We start from the raw sequence: 14,249 nt of genomic DNA, 5'->3' as shown, positions 1-14,249 counted from the left end.
TATGCATTGCAAATGCAGTGTTTGGATCCAATCCACCCATTAGTCATTTTATATTATTAGCATTGGATTCCAGTGGCAAAGCATGCATCTCCAGCGAAACCCCACCCTCCATCAAATTGCCATCAAATTTCACCTTATTTCATATCATTCTTTTCAAACTTTTGCTCCTTAACATAGTGGTTTTCTCGTTTAATTAATTAGCTTCTTGGATGTTTTTTTTTTTTTTTTTTTGTGTGTGTGTTATCCCAGATGCAACTATGGCACCTAAACCATAACTTTTGTGGTGCCCTGGTTCTTGAATCAAGTGTGGCCCCAGTAGTCTGCGCCTTTATAATTGGTTCACTTAAAATCCCACATCAGGAAGCGATCCTGAGAATAGCCGACAAGCTGGTTTAAATAGAGCGAACCGTGAGAATCGAAAGCATACCCTTTTCGGCTTTTTGGCTAAGATCGAGTGTAGTACCTGTTCTTAACAGTTTAATGTCTGATACGTGGGCCATTGGCTCATACGATATAAATTTATTTTTAGAGGGGGAGGATCCATTACAGTGGCTTGCTACTGGGGCTCTTAGGCGTCGCCCAAGCTCTGCATTATTGCTTTGGCCTGGCGAACCTCACCCAATTCAAGTTTAAATGATTTTCAAAGTTACTTTTGGTTGTAAACTTGTATATGCTATTTAGACCTTTGACTTCATCGGTTAAAGTCTCTTTTTAGCATTTTGGCTCTGTTGGTTATAATCTCTGATTGTTAGCGTTAAGACTAGTTAGTGTCAAAACTTTGAGGGGTTAAAATTGTAATTTAACTACGATCTTACGGCGTGAAACAAATTTATAAGTATATATTAATTCACAAAAGCGCTATTGTTTCATAAAGAAATTAGTACAAAAGCCAAATATGGTTTTGTACTTTTGTTGTGATGACGAGAATCATATTGGTTTTGAGTCAAAATTTTCTAAGTCTCATTATTGGACTTAAGCTTTTAGATTTATGAAAGTATAAAAAATTAAATATTTTTATATTTATCTTTTAGTAAAATGAATTACATTTTATAATTTCTAATTGAAGTAGAAAAACTGATCAAATGCTATAGAATTTATTTTAAAAGATGTAACAATTTAATAAGATGAATGATATTTATTTTAAAATGAATAACTAATCTTTTAATTATATAATTAGGCAAACTAACACCCAGAACTTGTAAACAAGTGCCTTTTGCAATTTAATGGCATATCATGTTCTCTTATTTGTAGAGAATTAGTGAGAATAAGCTTCTTTATATGGTTTCTTCTTTAAGATTCTTCGATTATTACAATTTTGAGTTTGTTTATAGGGTTTTTATGCTAACATTTAAAAGAGGGTTGAGTTTGAAGATAGAATGTTAAAATATTGTTGTTGTGCATCTAAATGAAGTCTACTTTATTAAATTTAACTATCAATACCAAATTTCCTTTTCATCAATTTGGAAATCATCAAACCCCATTTAATGTGTCTTCAATTCATCACATGGACCCTGCTTCCATTCTTTAAATTTTAATTTTTGGATTTCTCTTTTACATTATTTTTTTTTCAAATTTCAAGTTAATCGAATTGAATTATTTAATTATTTAATTAATTTAAATAAGTAATTTAATTTTTCGAATTTGAATCGAGTTAAATTTTACAATTCGAACAACTTGAATAACTCAAATAATAGATTGTGTAAATATCTCTTTGATCCCTACCAATTTTGAAAATGAGCAAATTGATCACTTTCAACAAATAATTCAAAATAAATTTTAAATATTTATAAAAAATTCAAGATTCTTTAAAATTATAATATATAAAAACTTTTATTTAAAAAAGTCAAAACAATAACTTTGAGGACCTAAACGAGTAAATTGCCAATTCAAGCTTATCATACTAAAATATTTCTTTCTTATTTATTTTGGAAGAGTTTTCAAATATATACAATTTTAAATTTATGTACTCTAAAAGGAAATTAGTTAATATTGTAATAAGATTTTATTTTAACATGTTTAATTTTTTAATTTAACTCAAATAATTTCACTCAATTCGATTCAACTCGAATTTTATTTCACTCGACTTGATTCAAAAATTTCAAATCGAGTTAGGATGATAAAATAGGGCTCGTCAAATCGATTAACTCGAAAGTTTTTCACTCAATTCGATTGAACGCTCACCATGAGCCTTAATTTTAAAATTGGTGACCTTCTTCTATTTTTCTATTTTAATTACATTTTAATATATTAAGTATTAGAGAACTATTTTAATAATTTTATTCACTAATTTTATTATAGTAGAAAAAAAATGCAATATCTCATTAAAAAAAAAAAAAACAGTATTATAAAATTTCCGAAAAATTACAAAATTCTTCTACAAACCGGGTTAACCCACCAGCAGCAGCAGCCGCCATCCATCACCGTTGATATCATTATCGACCCCAAACGTGCTCACTACCACCAACTAATCAGCAGCACCACATCCAAACACCATCACCATATAATTCCCCTTCAGCTGCTCACCCCTCGCATAGCATAGCATCCCTTACCCATCCCATCACATAAACCGAAATTCAACCCAAAACCTAACAGCCTCCACCTTCATCAACCTCACTCACGCCACCACCTAACATTGATAAAATTATTGATTAATACTATGTATCATATCTAGATTCTTTGATAATGGTGTTGAACAACTTGGCTGATTATATGAAACTAACTGGACGCCTCAAACTTTAAAGAAAAACCTCACTCTTATTTCTTGCTTTTCATATAAAAACTCATAAGCTCATCATTTGCTTATGTACATCTTTCTTCTGTTTAATTCTCCTCTTTTCTTCACCATATACCCTATGATGTTAAAAATGCTCAAACCAGAAATGGAAGGCAGAGATTTGTCTCACATGAATAAAGTTTGACTCCAATGAAACAGTAGTCCCCATCTTTGCATGACTGTCTTCTGATTCAATTTTAAAGCCATTTTCGATTTCAGGATATGAAAATTCCCGTATAATCCGAGGTGTTCGCCATTAGCTTTTAGAAGCAGCTTACAAAAAATTTCCCGTATACATCGTCTAAATCCCACATCCAGAAGATACAAAGCGACGACGCGAAAAGCAGCTATAAAAGAAGCGGGCTTGGACTATACATGGCATACCTTTCACGGCCTTTAGGCTAAGATCAAGTGTAGTTTCTGTTCTTATCAGTTTAATATCTGATACGTGGGCCTTCGACTCACAAGATATTAAAATTATTTTTTGAGGGGGAAGGTGTATGACAGTAGCTTGCTACTGGGGCTCTCGAGCGTCACCAATGCGTTACACTACTGCTTGGGCCTGGCGCGCCTCACCTAATTTTTAGTTCGAGATTGCTCATCTCCAGATTCGTTTCAGCGTAGCATTTTTATTAATAAAAATTATTATAAAAATCAAAGATGAACTATTAATCAGACTTAAGAGTTTTAAGCAAGAAATTGTAGTCGAACTGGAACCTGTAAGCAACTAATACGCCATCCAATCTGGAATAGTGTGATATGCAAACATTGGAGTATTTTAAAGCGGATATAAACTTATTTACTTCCTAAAAATATATGAATACGGAATGCATGTACAATAAAATTAGTCAACTAAATTCATCCGAATTTTATCGTATTAAAGATGGAAATTTTAAAGGTTGCACTTCAAAGACCATCCATTAGCGATTTCAAGCTTTGCACAAGTCTCATTTGTTTATTTTATGAGTGACAATTGCATCAGTTTGACAGTGGAGTTGATAAGGTGTGAGTGTTATCTGTTTTGGGTTTTAACATAGGCAAAATTAATTAATCATTGCTAGTTTCAAAAGTGTGACCTCTCTCTTTTAGTAATTAAAACTATGATTATTGAGGTCTACTTTTCCAGCATAACTAGGCTTATAAATTCTTTTTCTGATCTCTCCATGAACCATAGCTAGCGAAGTTACTAGGATTTGATACTAATGGCAAAAGGATTTGCACTTCAGACACTGCAAATGAGTTCAAGGAACCTGTAACACAAATACACCCATGAAGGGATGGCTTCAATGCAAAGGGCTTCTTCATAACTGTGCCATAAATCCTCTGACAGAGGGATGTATACCAATAGCACTAAAAGGAAATGTCAATTTAACAAACATATTTATTAAAAAATTAACCTAAATAAGTTTGATTGAATGATAAAATACAAATGTAAAAAATTAAAGAAGTCTGAATTTTAATCTTATTATGCGAGTAGTGAGAGTGTTTTCATCTTTTCCCAATTGAGTTTATACCCAATTAACTCATAACATGAATAAATTTATAATATGTATGGATATGCCATTAAAAAATGAAACTAATAATTTTATTGATTTAAACCCTTCCAAAGTAGCATAGTATATAACGTCACAACTTAACCCCCAAGCTTGACCCAAACCTTGAAACACCACTTGAGCTGCTAAGCTGGTTTGAAACACCACTTGAGCTGCTAAGCTTGGCCATCGGCACCACCATCTCCAGGGCGGCCCGGGCGAGATTGAGCTTTGTCCAGTGCTTCAGTGAAGTCCCTCACAGCTTCCTCTATCAAGCTCTTGATGGTTTCCTCGTCAAAACTACCGTTGTTCTCGTTATCAAATCCTGCATCAACACCAATGTCACTCAGTAAATGATCAGTCAATTCTACAATGGCTTTATACTCAGCAAGCAATCTCTTATGTTCTTCGAGTGCTTTTTCCAAAGCTATTAGCCTTTCTTCCATGTATATATTCTCATATCGCATCCCTTCCAGTTCAACTTTCATGGCTTCAAGAACATTCTCTGCATCCTGTATTAATTGCCCAAAAAAATGAAAAAGAAAAGGGTGAATGATGGATGAAGAAGAGGATTTGAGACCGAAATGATTGAAAGGAAAGGATGTTTACCATATCAGAAACAAGTAAATAAAAACAGAATTAGAAGGCGGAGAATGAACAAGAACTTAATATGAAAGGGTTTTGGTACTTATAAGCAATTATTATGACATATGATGGGATAAAGTTTTTGTTCAAAAAAGAAAAAAAACTGAAAACAAACTTATTATTATATTTCAATATCAACTGTTTTGGTATTTAATGATTAGGACATTGGGTTTGCTTAAGTAGGGAAATGGGATAGAGTTTGGTTTATAGTTGGAGGTTGACATCACATACACTGAAATACAAACCATATATGGTCCATGGTCCATAGTCCATAAGTAAAATCTTAGAAACTGTAGTCCATAGTCCATGGTCCATAGTCCATATGTAAAATCTTAGAAATCATAGTCCATGGTCCATATATAAAATCTATTACAAAGGGGAAAATTGGAATAGCCTATCAAAAACTAGCATTGAAGCTACAATGATCAGCATGCCTAGGGATATGGTATAGGATTTTATTAGCGCTTTTTTTTTTGCTTATATATTTTATTAGCTCTTTGAAGTGCATAAGATTTCAACCAAATACAACTCGATTGGGAAAACATCATGCTTGTCTAATCATCTGAATCACTGTTTTTGTAATTATCCTTCTAAGATTTACCTCAAACCAACCAACTCCATTGGCTAAACAATATGCTTATCCAAATCTCCTATTATTTTTATTATTTTTTAATTTTTAAAGTATTCATTTGAGCGAATTCCATGCCTAAACTTTCGCGTTTTATAGATTTATTAAAGAGGTGAATATTAACTACTAATTTAATTAATTTATTAATAATAATGAATGTGATCATATTTAAAATAAAAATTATAGATATAAACATTCAAAACCCAAATATGATAAATACTGCATGTAAACAATTATAAAATTTTTTAGTTTAAATTGTTAATAATTTGAAATGTTAAAAGGAAGTTTCAAAAGTGTGAAACTAAAGCTAAATTCAAATAAACTTAGACATCTGAATTTAAATATTCTATATCTTTTCAATTCAGTTTTGGAATTAGATTCTCTATTTTTAGTCATTGTGATAATAAGGTTTAGACTGTTCATTCCATGAACAACTTTGATAAGTTTAACATTTTTTTCTATATCGGTTGATTAGTATAACAATGTTTTTGAAAAGTTTTTTTTTTTTTTTTTAAATATTTTTAAGAAACAAGGAATTAAGACTAAGAGAAACAAATGTAGGTTATTAGGAGCGCATACAACTCACTGTCTAGTTTCTTTTCTGAGTCGCGGAAAGTTTGTGATCTCTCGGTAGAGAGGTATAGAGTGGAAAATAAGACAAATGTCACCAAAAGGCAGAAAAAGCTTCCATTCCACAATTTTTATATCCTTCAAATAAAAATCAATTAAGTCCTCTTAAAATAATTAAAAATCAATTAAGCCCTTCGTATCAATATTTTTCACATTAATCGTCATATCATCATTTTTTTCCACGTCATCTATCATGTCAACATGTAAACTGTCAGGGCTTCGACAGAAAGCCATAATAGAAGGGCTCAATTGGATTACTAGCTTTCAATTAAGGCTAAATTAATTGTACTTTTCAACTAAGGGCTAGTTTGATTTTTAAATTAGTCTACAAGAGCTTTTTTAGTACTTAAGCTAATAATTTATTTTCAAATTCTTTTGTGAGATGAATATATCAATTATATAAATTAAAAAATGTTCTTTGTATTGCTCCTACAATCACACATGTGGCTCTACCACCGCTTTCAAACTTAAAAAATCATAAGTGATAATAGATTATATATCATAATTGGATTAGTAGAGAGAGGAACTACTAAAATACATATAAAACCTTGATTCAACTCTCATGTTTAGTCTAACACTTATTACATTATGACATACTGATGTGGTCGCATAAAGATAATTTGCGCTTAAGTATGGAGATGGAGATCCATTGTTTCAAATTCTACCTAGTTATGTAAAAGTTCAAGCAACTATCTATGTTTGCCATAATTTCTCTGCATTCCAGATTTGGAATTATAAATTGTGCTCATAATGTACATTACATAAGATATCCATCTCATGTTAATGAAAATTATTGTTATTATTAATAATCTAATGATTAAATTTTTATTTACTTCACATTTAAAATGTATGGTGATATGTATGGATAAACCATGCAATAATTAATGGAATGAAATTGAAAAATTAAATTAATTCTATACTACAGAGTAACCCCACGTGTATGTATTGAAATTTGAATGAGCTAATTACTAAGGTAACTGGAAAAATTGAAATGGAAGATATTGGCTACTGATGCAGGCCTAAATAAAGATGATCTGAATGAGAACCGATCTCCATAATGCATGGCTCCTTTGATTCAAAGGGGAATCTTTTGGGAGATATACAAAAGTGGGTTGTTATATATTGGCAGGTAAAATATAGGCTTGGAGTGTGCTACGGTTAAGGATGTCAAATTGTGAACCCAAAAATGGGCTTTGGGTGATGAATTTCCATTATTTTCTTCCACTCACAATGCCCTTTGATTTCATCAAATAGTGGATGGCTGTGTCATATGTGAACTGAAGCAGCATGTCCATGTAAGTTTTCAACTTACAACAACAATATTCCCAACTTTGATTGCCATTCAACCTAAACTTGCAAAGCTGCATGTCCATGCATTTCATTGCCTTTTAAACTAAAACTAAACTACTGCTGCTTCTTTGACCATTGCAAATGCAGTATTTGGATCCAATCCACCCAATCCAGTGGAACAAAAAATGTGGCGAAGCATGCATCTCCCCCACCCTCCATCAAATTGCACCTTATTTCATATCATTCTTTTCAAACTTTTGCTCCTTAACACTCTGCTTTTCTCGTTTAATTAATTTGCTTCTTGGATGTTGATTTTGTTTTGTTTTGTTTTTTTGTAATCCCAAATGCAACTATCAACTTTTACATATATTTTATGGTGCCCCTGGTTTCTGAATCACGTGTGGCCCCAATAGTCAGCGCCTTTATAATTGGTTCACTTAAAATCCCACATCGGGAAGCGATCCTGAGAATTGCCGACAAGCTGGCTTTAAATAGAGCGAACCGTGAGTACAGAAAGCGTACATTCGACCAACTACTTGATCTTATCTGAGCAGAAATCTTGAGGTGGCTGTCCCTCTTTGCTGCCCGGCGCAACCTTATGGCGCTGCCGGTGGCTCCGCCTTAGGGTGGAAATAGAGTGGGTTATAAGCCTTTTGTTATTTTCTGCAGTGAAGACTGCCTGCAGTCGAGAGCCTTTAGTGTTAGAAACTGAACATTGGGGGCTGTGATAGTCTAGCGGGCTGAAGTCTCAGTTGGAACATTTTTGGCAGCAGGAAGTGAGTTTTCACGTTTTATAACGCTGAAAACCATAGATTTAGCTGACATTATTATCTAAGTCCAAGCTGTAAGGAAGTCTAAAGCCCAATATAACGGTGGACAGACAGGTCGACTTACTTTATATTAATATTCAATGTTAATTAGAGGTGCTAAATTCTACCAACTAACTAATTGCAATTAAAAGAAAAAGCAAACAAGAACCCTATCTTTAAATAACAAATTAATTATAGTATGCAATTAAAGCATACAAAAATGATTGGTAAAACAAATATTGAACTAAAAATGTCTTTCCATGACAGAGAAGCAAATCAAAAAGGGTTATTACCTCTAAAACCACAATCATAGTTCATGTCAATTATTCCCCTCATCCTCTATTTGAAAGGTATCATAGAAAATATCTATCTTTTTACATCTCTTGTTTCTTTTGTCTTGTTTTTCTTTACAATTTATAAGTTGGTTGTTTATAGACCACAATACTTCATGTTTCATGTTTATTGTATGTTAATTTTGGTATATCTTTCTTGATTTGTATTCTGACGTGATTGTTTGTAAATTTTGAAGAGAGAGATGGGGGATAGGCAAGCAGGTAGGTATTGGTGTTACATGTGTTCCCGAGTGGCGAATCCAACGACAGAGCCTGAAATCCAATGCCCTCTCTGTGATTCTGGGTTTCTGGAAGAAGTGGGCAGCATAAGATCCCGTTCCAACACCAATCACGCCGCCATCGATACAGAGTCTCCCAACAGTCTCACTTTGGGCTCCAATCGTGCTTGGTTTGATTGGTTCATCATCACAGCTGCGTATCGCAAGCAGGGACCAAGTAACACAGGATGATGAACTGGGGAGAGAAGTGGAGTCCTTGATAAGAAGGAGAACCTCATCTTCAGCCCTGCCCCTTAGGATACTTCAAGGTATGCGTACAGTAGCAGCAGCTTCTGAATCAGAAAATGGTGGAAATGGAAGTGGTAGAATGATCTTGTTTGATCCAATCAATGATGAAGCCTTGGTTGTCCAAGGCTCATTTGATGTTACTAACCGTGTTCATACTCATAACCCAAGTCATAGGTCTGCCGGCTCCTTTGGTGATTACATCATGGGACCTGGTTGGGATCTTTTGTTGCAGTATTTGTCTGAGAATGACCCAAACCGACATGGAACTCTACCAGCTTGGAAGGAAGCAGTTGAAGCAATGCCAACTGTTACTGTAAATGGCAATGTGCAGTGTGCAATATGTTTGGAGGATATTGAGATTGGAAATGAAGCAAAAGAGATGCCGTGTGAGCATAAATTCCATGATGGGTGTATTATTCCTTGGCTTGAACTTCATAACTCTTGTCCTGTCTGCCGGTTTCAGTTGCCGTTGGACGATTCCAAGACCGAGCCAAATGGCAACAGGAATACTGGCAGGATAGGAACTGGAAGAAGGTATTGGATCCCTATTCCATGGCCTTATGATGGTTTAGTCACCTTACCCGGTTCTCAAAGTGAATCCACTTCACCTCCCTCATTAGAGGCTATTCCAGGAAGTGAAAATGCAGCTCAGGGAGATGATAACTGAACATTTTTATGCATATATTAGTCTGCAATAGAGCTGATCATGGGCTGGGCGGCCCGGCCCGGCCCGAAGGCCCGTCCGAAAAATGAGAGGGTTTAGGTAAAAATATAAGCCCGAAAAATGGGCTTGGGCAAAAAAACGAGGCCCGTTTAGAAAACGGGCCGGGCCTCGAGTAAGAGTTTTTTGGCCCGGGCCCGGCCCAAATTATATATTAATATATATTTTTTATTTTATTTTTAATTATTTTAAATTTTTAATATAACTATTTTTTATTATATTATTAATTTGTGTATTGTTTTAAGAATTGTTTTAGTATTATTTTTATTTGTTTTAATATTTGTTTTTATGTTTTTAAATATATTTAATTTATTATATTTTTAAATTTTTTTATTTAATGAAATAAAAAAAAATTAATATGGGCTGAGCCGGGCCGGGCTCGGGCTTAATAATTTTATTTCGGGCCGGGATTGGGTAAAATTTTAATCCCATATTTCGGGCCGGGCCAGGCTCGGGCCTAGTAGACGGGCCTAAAAATTTGTATGGGCCCGGCCCGAACCCAACCCGACCCGGCCATGATCACCTCTGGTCTGCAATGAGCTTGTCTTTTTTGCTGCTGTTGGAAAACAAAGAATTTATATGTATTTTCTATCAATAAGCTCTTGAAAAAAGGACAAATCAAATTAAATATTTCTTCATTCATGTGAAAATTGTTCTCCCACATTCAATCAAACATGTTGATTAAAAAAGCTACCAAAACTAAGCTAAAATCAGATCATAAACTAACTAACTGTCAAGATCTTAATCACTGAAGGGTACAAAGACATAACTGAATCTCCAGGTTTGATTAGCCCCTTTTCCTTACCATATTGAAGGGCAAACTTGGTTGTTTCCTCAGTAGACTCGGCGTAAGAAGCTTTTACCGAACCGGAGCTCAAAACCGGGATCAGACCCCTGAAGATAAGGCAATGCCTTGATGGAGCTTCATCATTGCATGACCACTCAAGGGAATCTGTTGTTATCTCTGGGATGATCATAGACAAAATAGGCACACTTGGCCTATACTTAGCCACCAGCTTTGCCGTGGTTCCACCTCTGGTTAGGACCAAAATTAAAGAGGCGTTAATGGACTCGGCTGTCCTCACAACTGAGGAAGCCAAACTCTCTAATGGGCTCATAGGCATTGGTGCACTCTCCATTATTCTCTTGAAAAGATCCCCATAGTTTATAAAGTTTTCAGCTTCCGTGCAAATTCTGGCCATGGTTTGAACAGCAAGGTCAGGGTATGCTCCAGCAGCAGTTTCTCCACTTAGCATGACACAGTCGGTACCATCGAGAACCGCATTGGCAACATCAGTGGCTTCGGCTCGAGTCGCCTTGGAGATTTGATCATAGACTCTAGCATCTGAGTTGCAGTCACCACAGGCTTTCCTTGTATATTGGCCTTAAGAATCATCAGTTTTTGAGCCAGGAATATCTTCTCAATTGGGATCTCCATCCCAAGATCACCTCTTGCAACCATAAATGCATCTGAATTTGCTAGAATATCATCAAAGTTAGTAACCCCTTCTTGATTTTCAACCTGCCAATCCACAAGCAAATATGTTCAACATGAAATCAAAACACATATATTCTACAAATCTCATTGTCTATTAAACAAACTGCAAACCTTTGACATTAGAAGAGTGTTATTTCCATGCTTTCCCAACAGCTTTCGGACCTCCACAAGATCCGAACCTTTACGAACAAAAGACAAGGCAATCATGTCAACCTTATTTGGAACACCCCATTGCAAGATATCCTCTTTGTCCTTGTCTGTTAATGTTGGAAGATCAACCACAACACCTGGAAGATTGACATTCTTCCTTTCACCAAGAACAGCGGAGTTGTCACAACGACAGTGGACCAATCCCAATTCCTTGTCACAATCCAAGACAGTGAATGTGATTGTCCCATCAGAACACAAAATAACACTCCCAGGCTTCAAATCTTGAGCCAACTTTTTGTAACTCATACAGATTGTATTCTCATCACCTTTTATGCTATAGTCAGTGCTGATAGTAATCTCTTTACCCTGAATGAGTTGTATGGGCTTCCCATGCTTCAAAAACCCGGTTCGGATCTCCGGTCCCTACATATTCATAGAAATTGGTAAAAACAATCCATTGTCGGAAAATTAAAATTCCCCAGTTTATGCTCTGCAACTTTTAAATCCTAAAGGCAAACTAACTACAGGGTACATTATCCTTGAAAAGAACAAAGTTACTTTTAAATAAAAAAGATTAGCTTTGAAACATGATAGAAAGTTTCAATCTAAGAAACTCCATTAAATTGAAACTTGAAAGAGAAGTAAACAAGAATAACACCCTTCTTTTTTCAATGAAGCACTACTGCAATAATCTTAGAAACAATCCGTAAATCAAACATGAGATCTTCATGAAAAGAAAAGTTGACAAAAAAGAAAGAAAAAGGTTACCTTAGTATCCAACATGACAGCACAAAGGATGCCGGTGTTGAGCATAGCGGTCCTTAGATTATCCAAGGTTTGCTGGTGGTATGCATGGGAACCATGGGAGAAGTTGAAACGAGCAACGTTCATACCAGCTTTCAAAAGCCTCTCGATCATCTCCACCGACCTGGAAGCTGGTCCTAAGGTGCAAACTATCTTTGTCTTCGGCCTCACAATGCCCTTTCCGCCTGTTAGCACCCTTTCCATAGCTAAGAAAAAGAAGGCACAACACAAGGTTTAGGGTTTTGTGAGGGTTTTTAGGTTTTTCTTTCTTTGTTGTGAATGGCTTTCACATGAAGTTTAGTTTTTATATAGAGGTTTTACGTGCAAATAATAATAATAATAATAATAATAATAATAATAATAGAGCTTGAATTCCATAGGGTCAAGGATGTTTAGGCTTTTATTTTTATTTTGATAATTGATTTTTTTCTTTTAATGTCATGATTTTTATTAAGAAAAATATATATTAATTGTATAGGTTCAAAGTTAAATAAAACTAGCTCAAAAGAAAATATTCAATTTCGAATTCACTCGCATTCTACAGTTAATGGATGTGTTTTCTTCATCACTGAAATTTTAAATTTGTCATTATATTTATTGATATTTACCTTTTTTAATTATTTATTTTTACCATTGTAAGAGTATTATAGTAAATTTATTACTATGCTTTAACTTAATATTAAGTATATCTTTTTTTTTGTTTTTAACCTCGCCACCAAATTTTGTTATTTTCAATTTTAAATTTGAATCACTTTGAAGACAAAATTTAATCAAATTAATATTTTAATATTCTATTTTAATAGTTAATAATAAATAAGTTATTATAATATAAAAAGTAAATAAATTTATATTTAATAAAAAACTTAATTCTTTCTTTATTATTTGTTTTTCTAAAATTTTATCATCTTTATTTCATTGAATAAAACCTTTTATATTAGTTTATTGTTATAATTAAAAAATATTTGGAAGATTTTTTATTTAAATTTTGTCTTCAAGTCATCTGAAATCAATAATCAACGGTAAAATATAAGTAAAATCCTTAAAGTTGATGCTAAAATTCAGTAAAATTAAAAGCAGTTACAAAATTCAATAGTAAAGTAGTGAATTTGTGTATGATTTTAAAGTAGAATCGATGTGAATTAAAGTATCATATGTATAAATAGTTAAACTTATAATTAGAATATATTTAGATTTTAAATTAGAATAAATTTAAATAGGGTTCACACGTAGTAAGATTTAAACTAAAATAAAATTTACATTGAAAATCAACATATGCATAAACACGTATAATAATAAGATTCAAAATTCTAAAAATTTCATTAATAAAATATTAATTGAAACAAAATATAATGAAAAATTTCTATTATAAATACTGATGATTGTTTAATATATTATTTTGGGAAAATATTTGTTACATTGTAAGTGAAATTTTCAGATTTCACAATCAAGGTGAGGGGTTGATAAGTGTATAATAAATGTCTTTAAAAAAGAGATGTGATAACTTTTAAGGCTATTTGTGTAATAAAGAAAATTATATATATATATATATATATATATATATATATAAATGTCACTAGACACTAACTTCTTTAATTATAATTAGTCTTTTTTTATTCGATTATTCTTGTTCTTATGCATTTACATGTAAAAGATACAATGATTCTTCACAATCAATGTGCACTCTTTGTGTAATATAAAATAATAGAGTTCCTTCACTAGTAATTGCAAAGCATAATTCCTTAATCTGCCACTTTTTCTTTTTAAAGTTATGGCATTAGATTTGAATGTAGAGCCCTTTGAATGGTCCATAGAACGTATCCATTAGAATACTAAGATATGCTTATGGGAAGTCGTTTCCATCTTTAAAATCTTTTTGCAATTGCCCCAAAGGCATCAAAATCTTGTTTGGT

At 33.4% G+C, this 14,249-nt stretch overlaps 2 protein-coding genes, 2 non-coding genes and 1 pseudogene across 4 annotated transcripts; 3 read left to right on the top strand and 2 right to left on the bottom strand.

Moving 5' to 3' along the window:
• The first annotated feature begins 423 nt into the window (after positions 1-423).
• On the top strand, positions 424-618 carry LOC128287705 (U2 spliceosomal RNA). The gene has a single exon (XR_008278405.1). It is a non-coding gene; the product is annotated as a U2 spliceosomal RNA (small nuclear RNA).
• Positions 619-3,153: 2,535 nt separating this feature from the next.
• Positions 3,154-3,349, top strand: LOC128287593 (U2 spliceosomal RNA). Its single transcript, XR_008278293.1, has one exon. It is a non-coding gene; the product is annotated as a U2 spliceosomal RNA (small nuclear RNA).
• A 987-nt stretch (positions 3,350-4,336) lies between these two features.
• Positions 4,337-5,081, bottom strand: LOC108463603 (uncharacterized). The gene is made up of 2 exons (XM_017763524.2): positions 4,915-5,081; positions 4,337-4,817 (listed from the first exon to the last, which is right to left on the bottom strand). Exons 1-2 carry the CDS (start codon positions 4,915-4,917, stop codon positions 4,482-4,484), a joined length of 339 nt encoding a protein of 112 aa, XP_017619013.1. The 5' UTR covers positions 4,918-5,081; the 3' UTR covers positions 4,337-4,481.
• A 3,761-nt stretch (positions 5,082-8,842) lies between these two features.
• Positions 8,843-10,212, top strand: LOC108462556 (E3 ubiquitin-protein ligase SIRP1-like). Its single transcript, XM_053024545.1, has 2 exons — positions 8,843-8,861; positions 8,971-10,212. The coding sequence occupies exons 1-2, from the start codon at positions 8,843-8,845 to the stop codon at positions 9,831-9,833; spliced, it is 882 nt and encodes a 293-aa protein (XP_052880505.1). The 3' UTR covers positions 9,834-10,212.
• A 291-nt stretch (positions 10,213-10,503) lies between these two features.
• Positions 10,504-12,614, bottom strand: LOC108463129 (pyruvate kinase, cytosolic isozyme-like; annotated as a pseudogene).
• Between the last annotated feature and the right edge of the window lie 1,635 nt (positions 12,615-14,249).

This window comes from Gossypium arboreum, chromosome 13 (genome assembly GCF_025698485.1).
Source record: "Gossypium arboreum isolate Shixiya-1 chromosome 13, ASM2569848v2, whole genome shotgun sequence".
In the NCBI taxonomy this organism is placed as follows: Eukaryota; Viridiplantae; Streptophyta; class Magnoliopsida; order Malvales; family Malvaceae; genus Gossypium; species Gossypium arboreum.
Note: the sequence above shows the minus strand (reverse complement) of the source record. Positions and strands in the feature narration are given on the sequence as shown.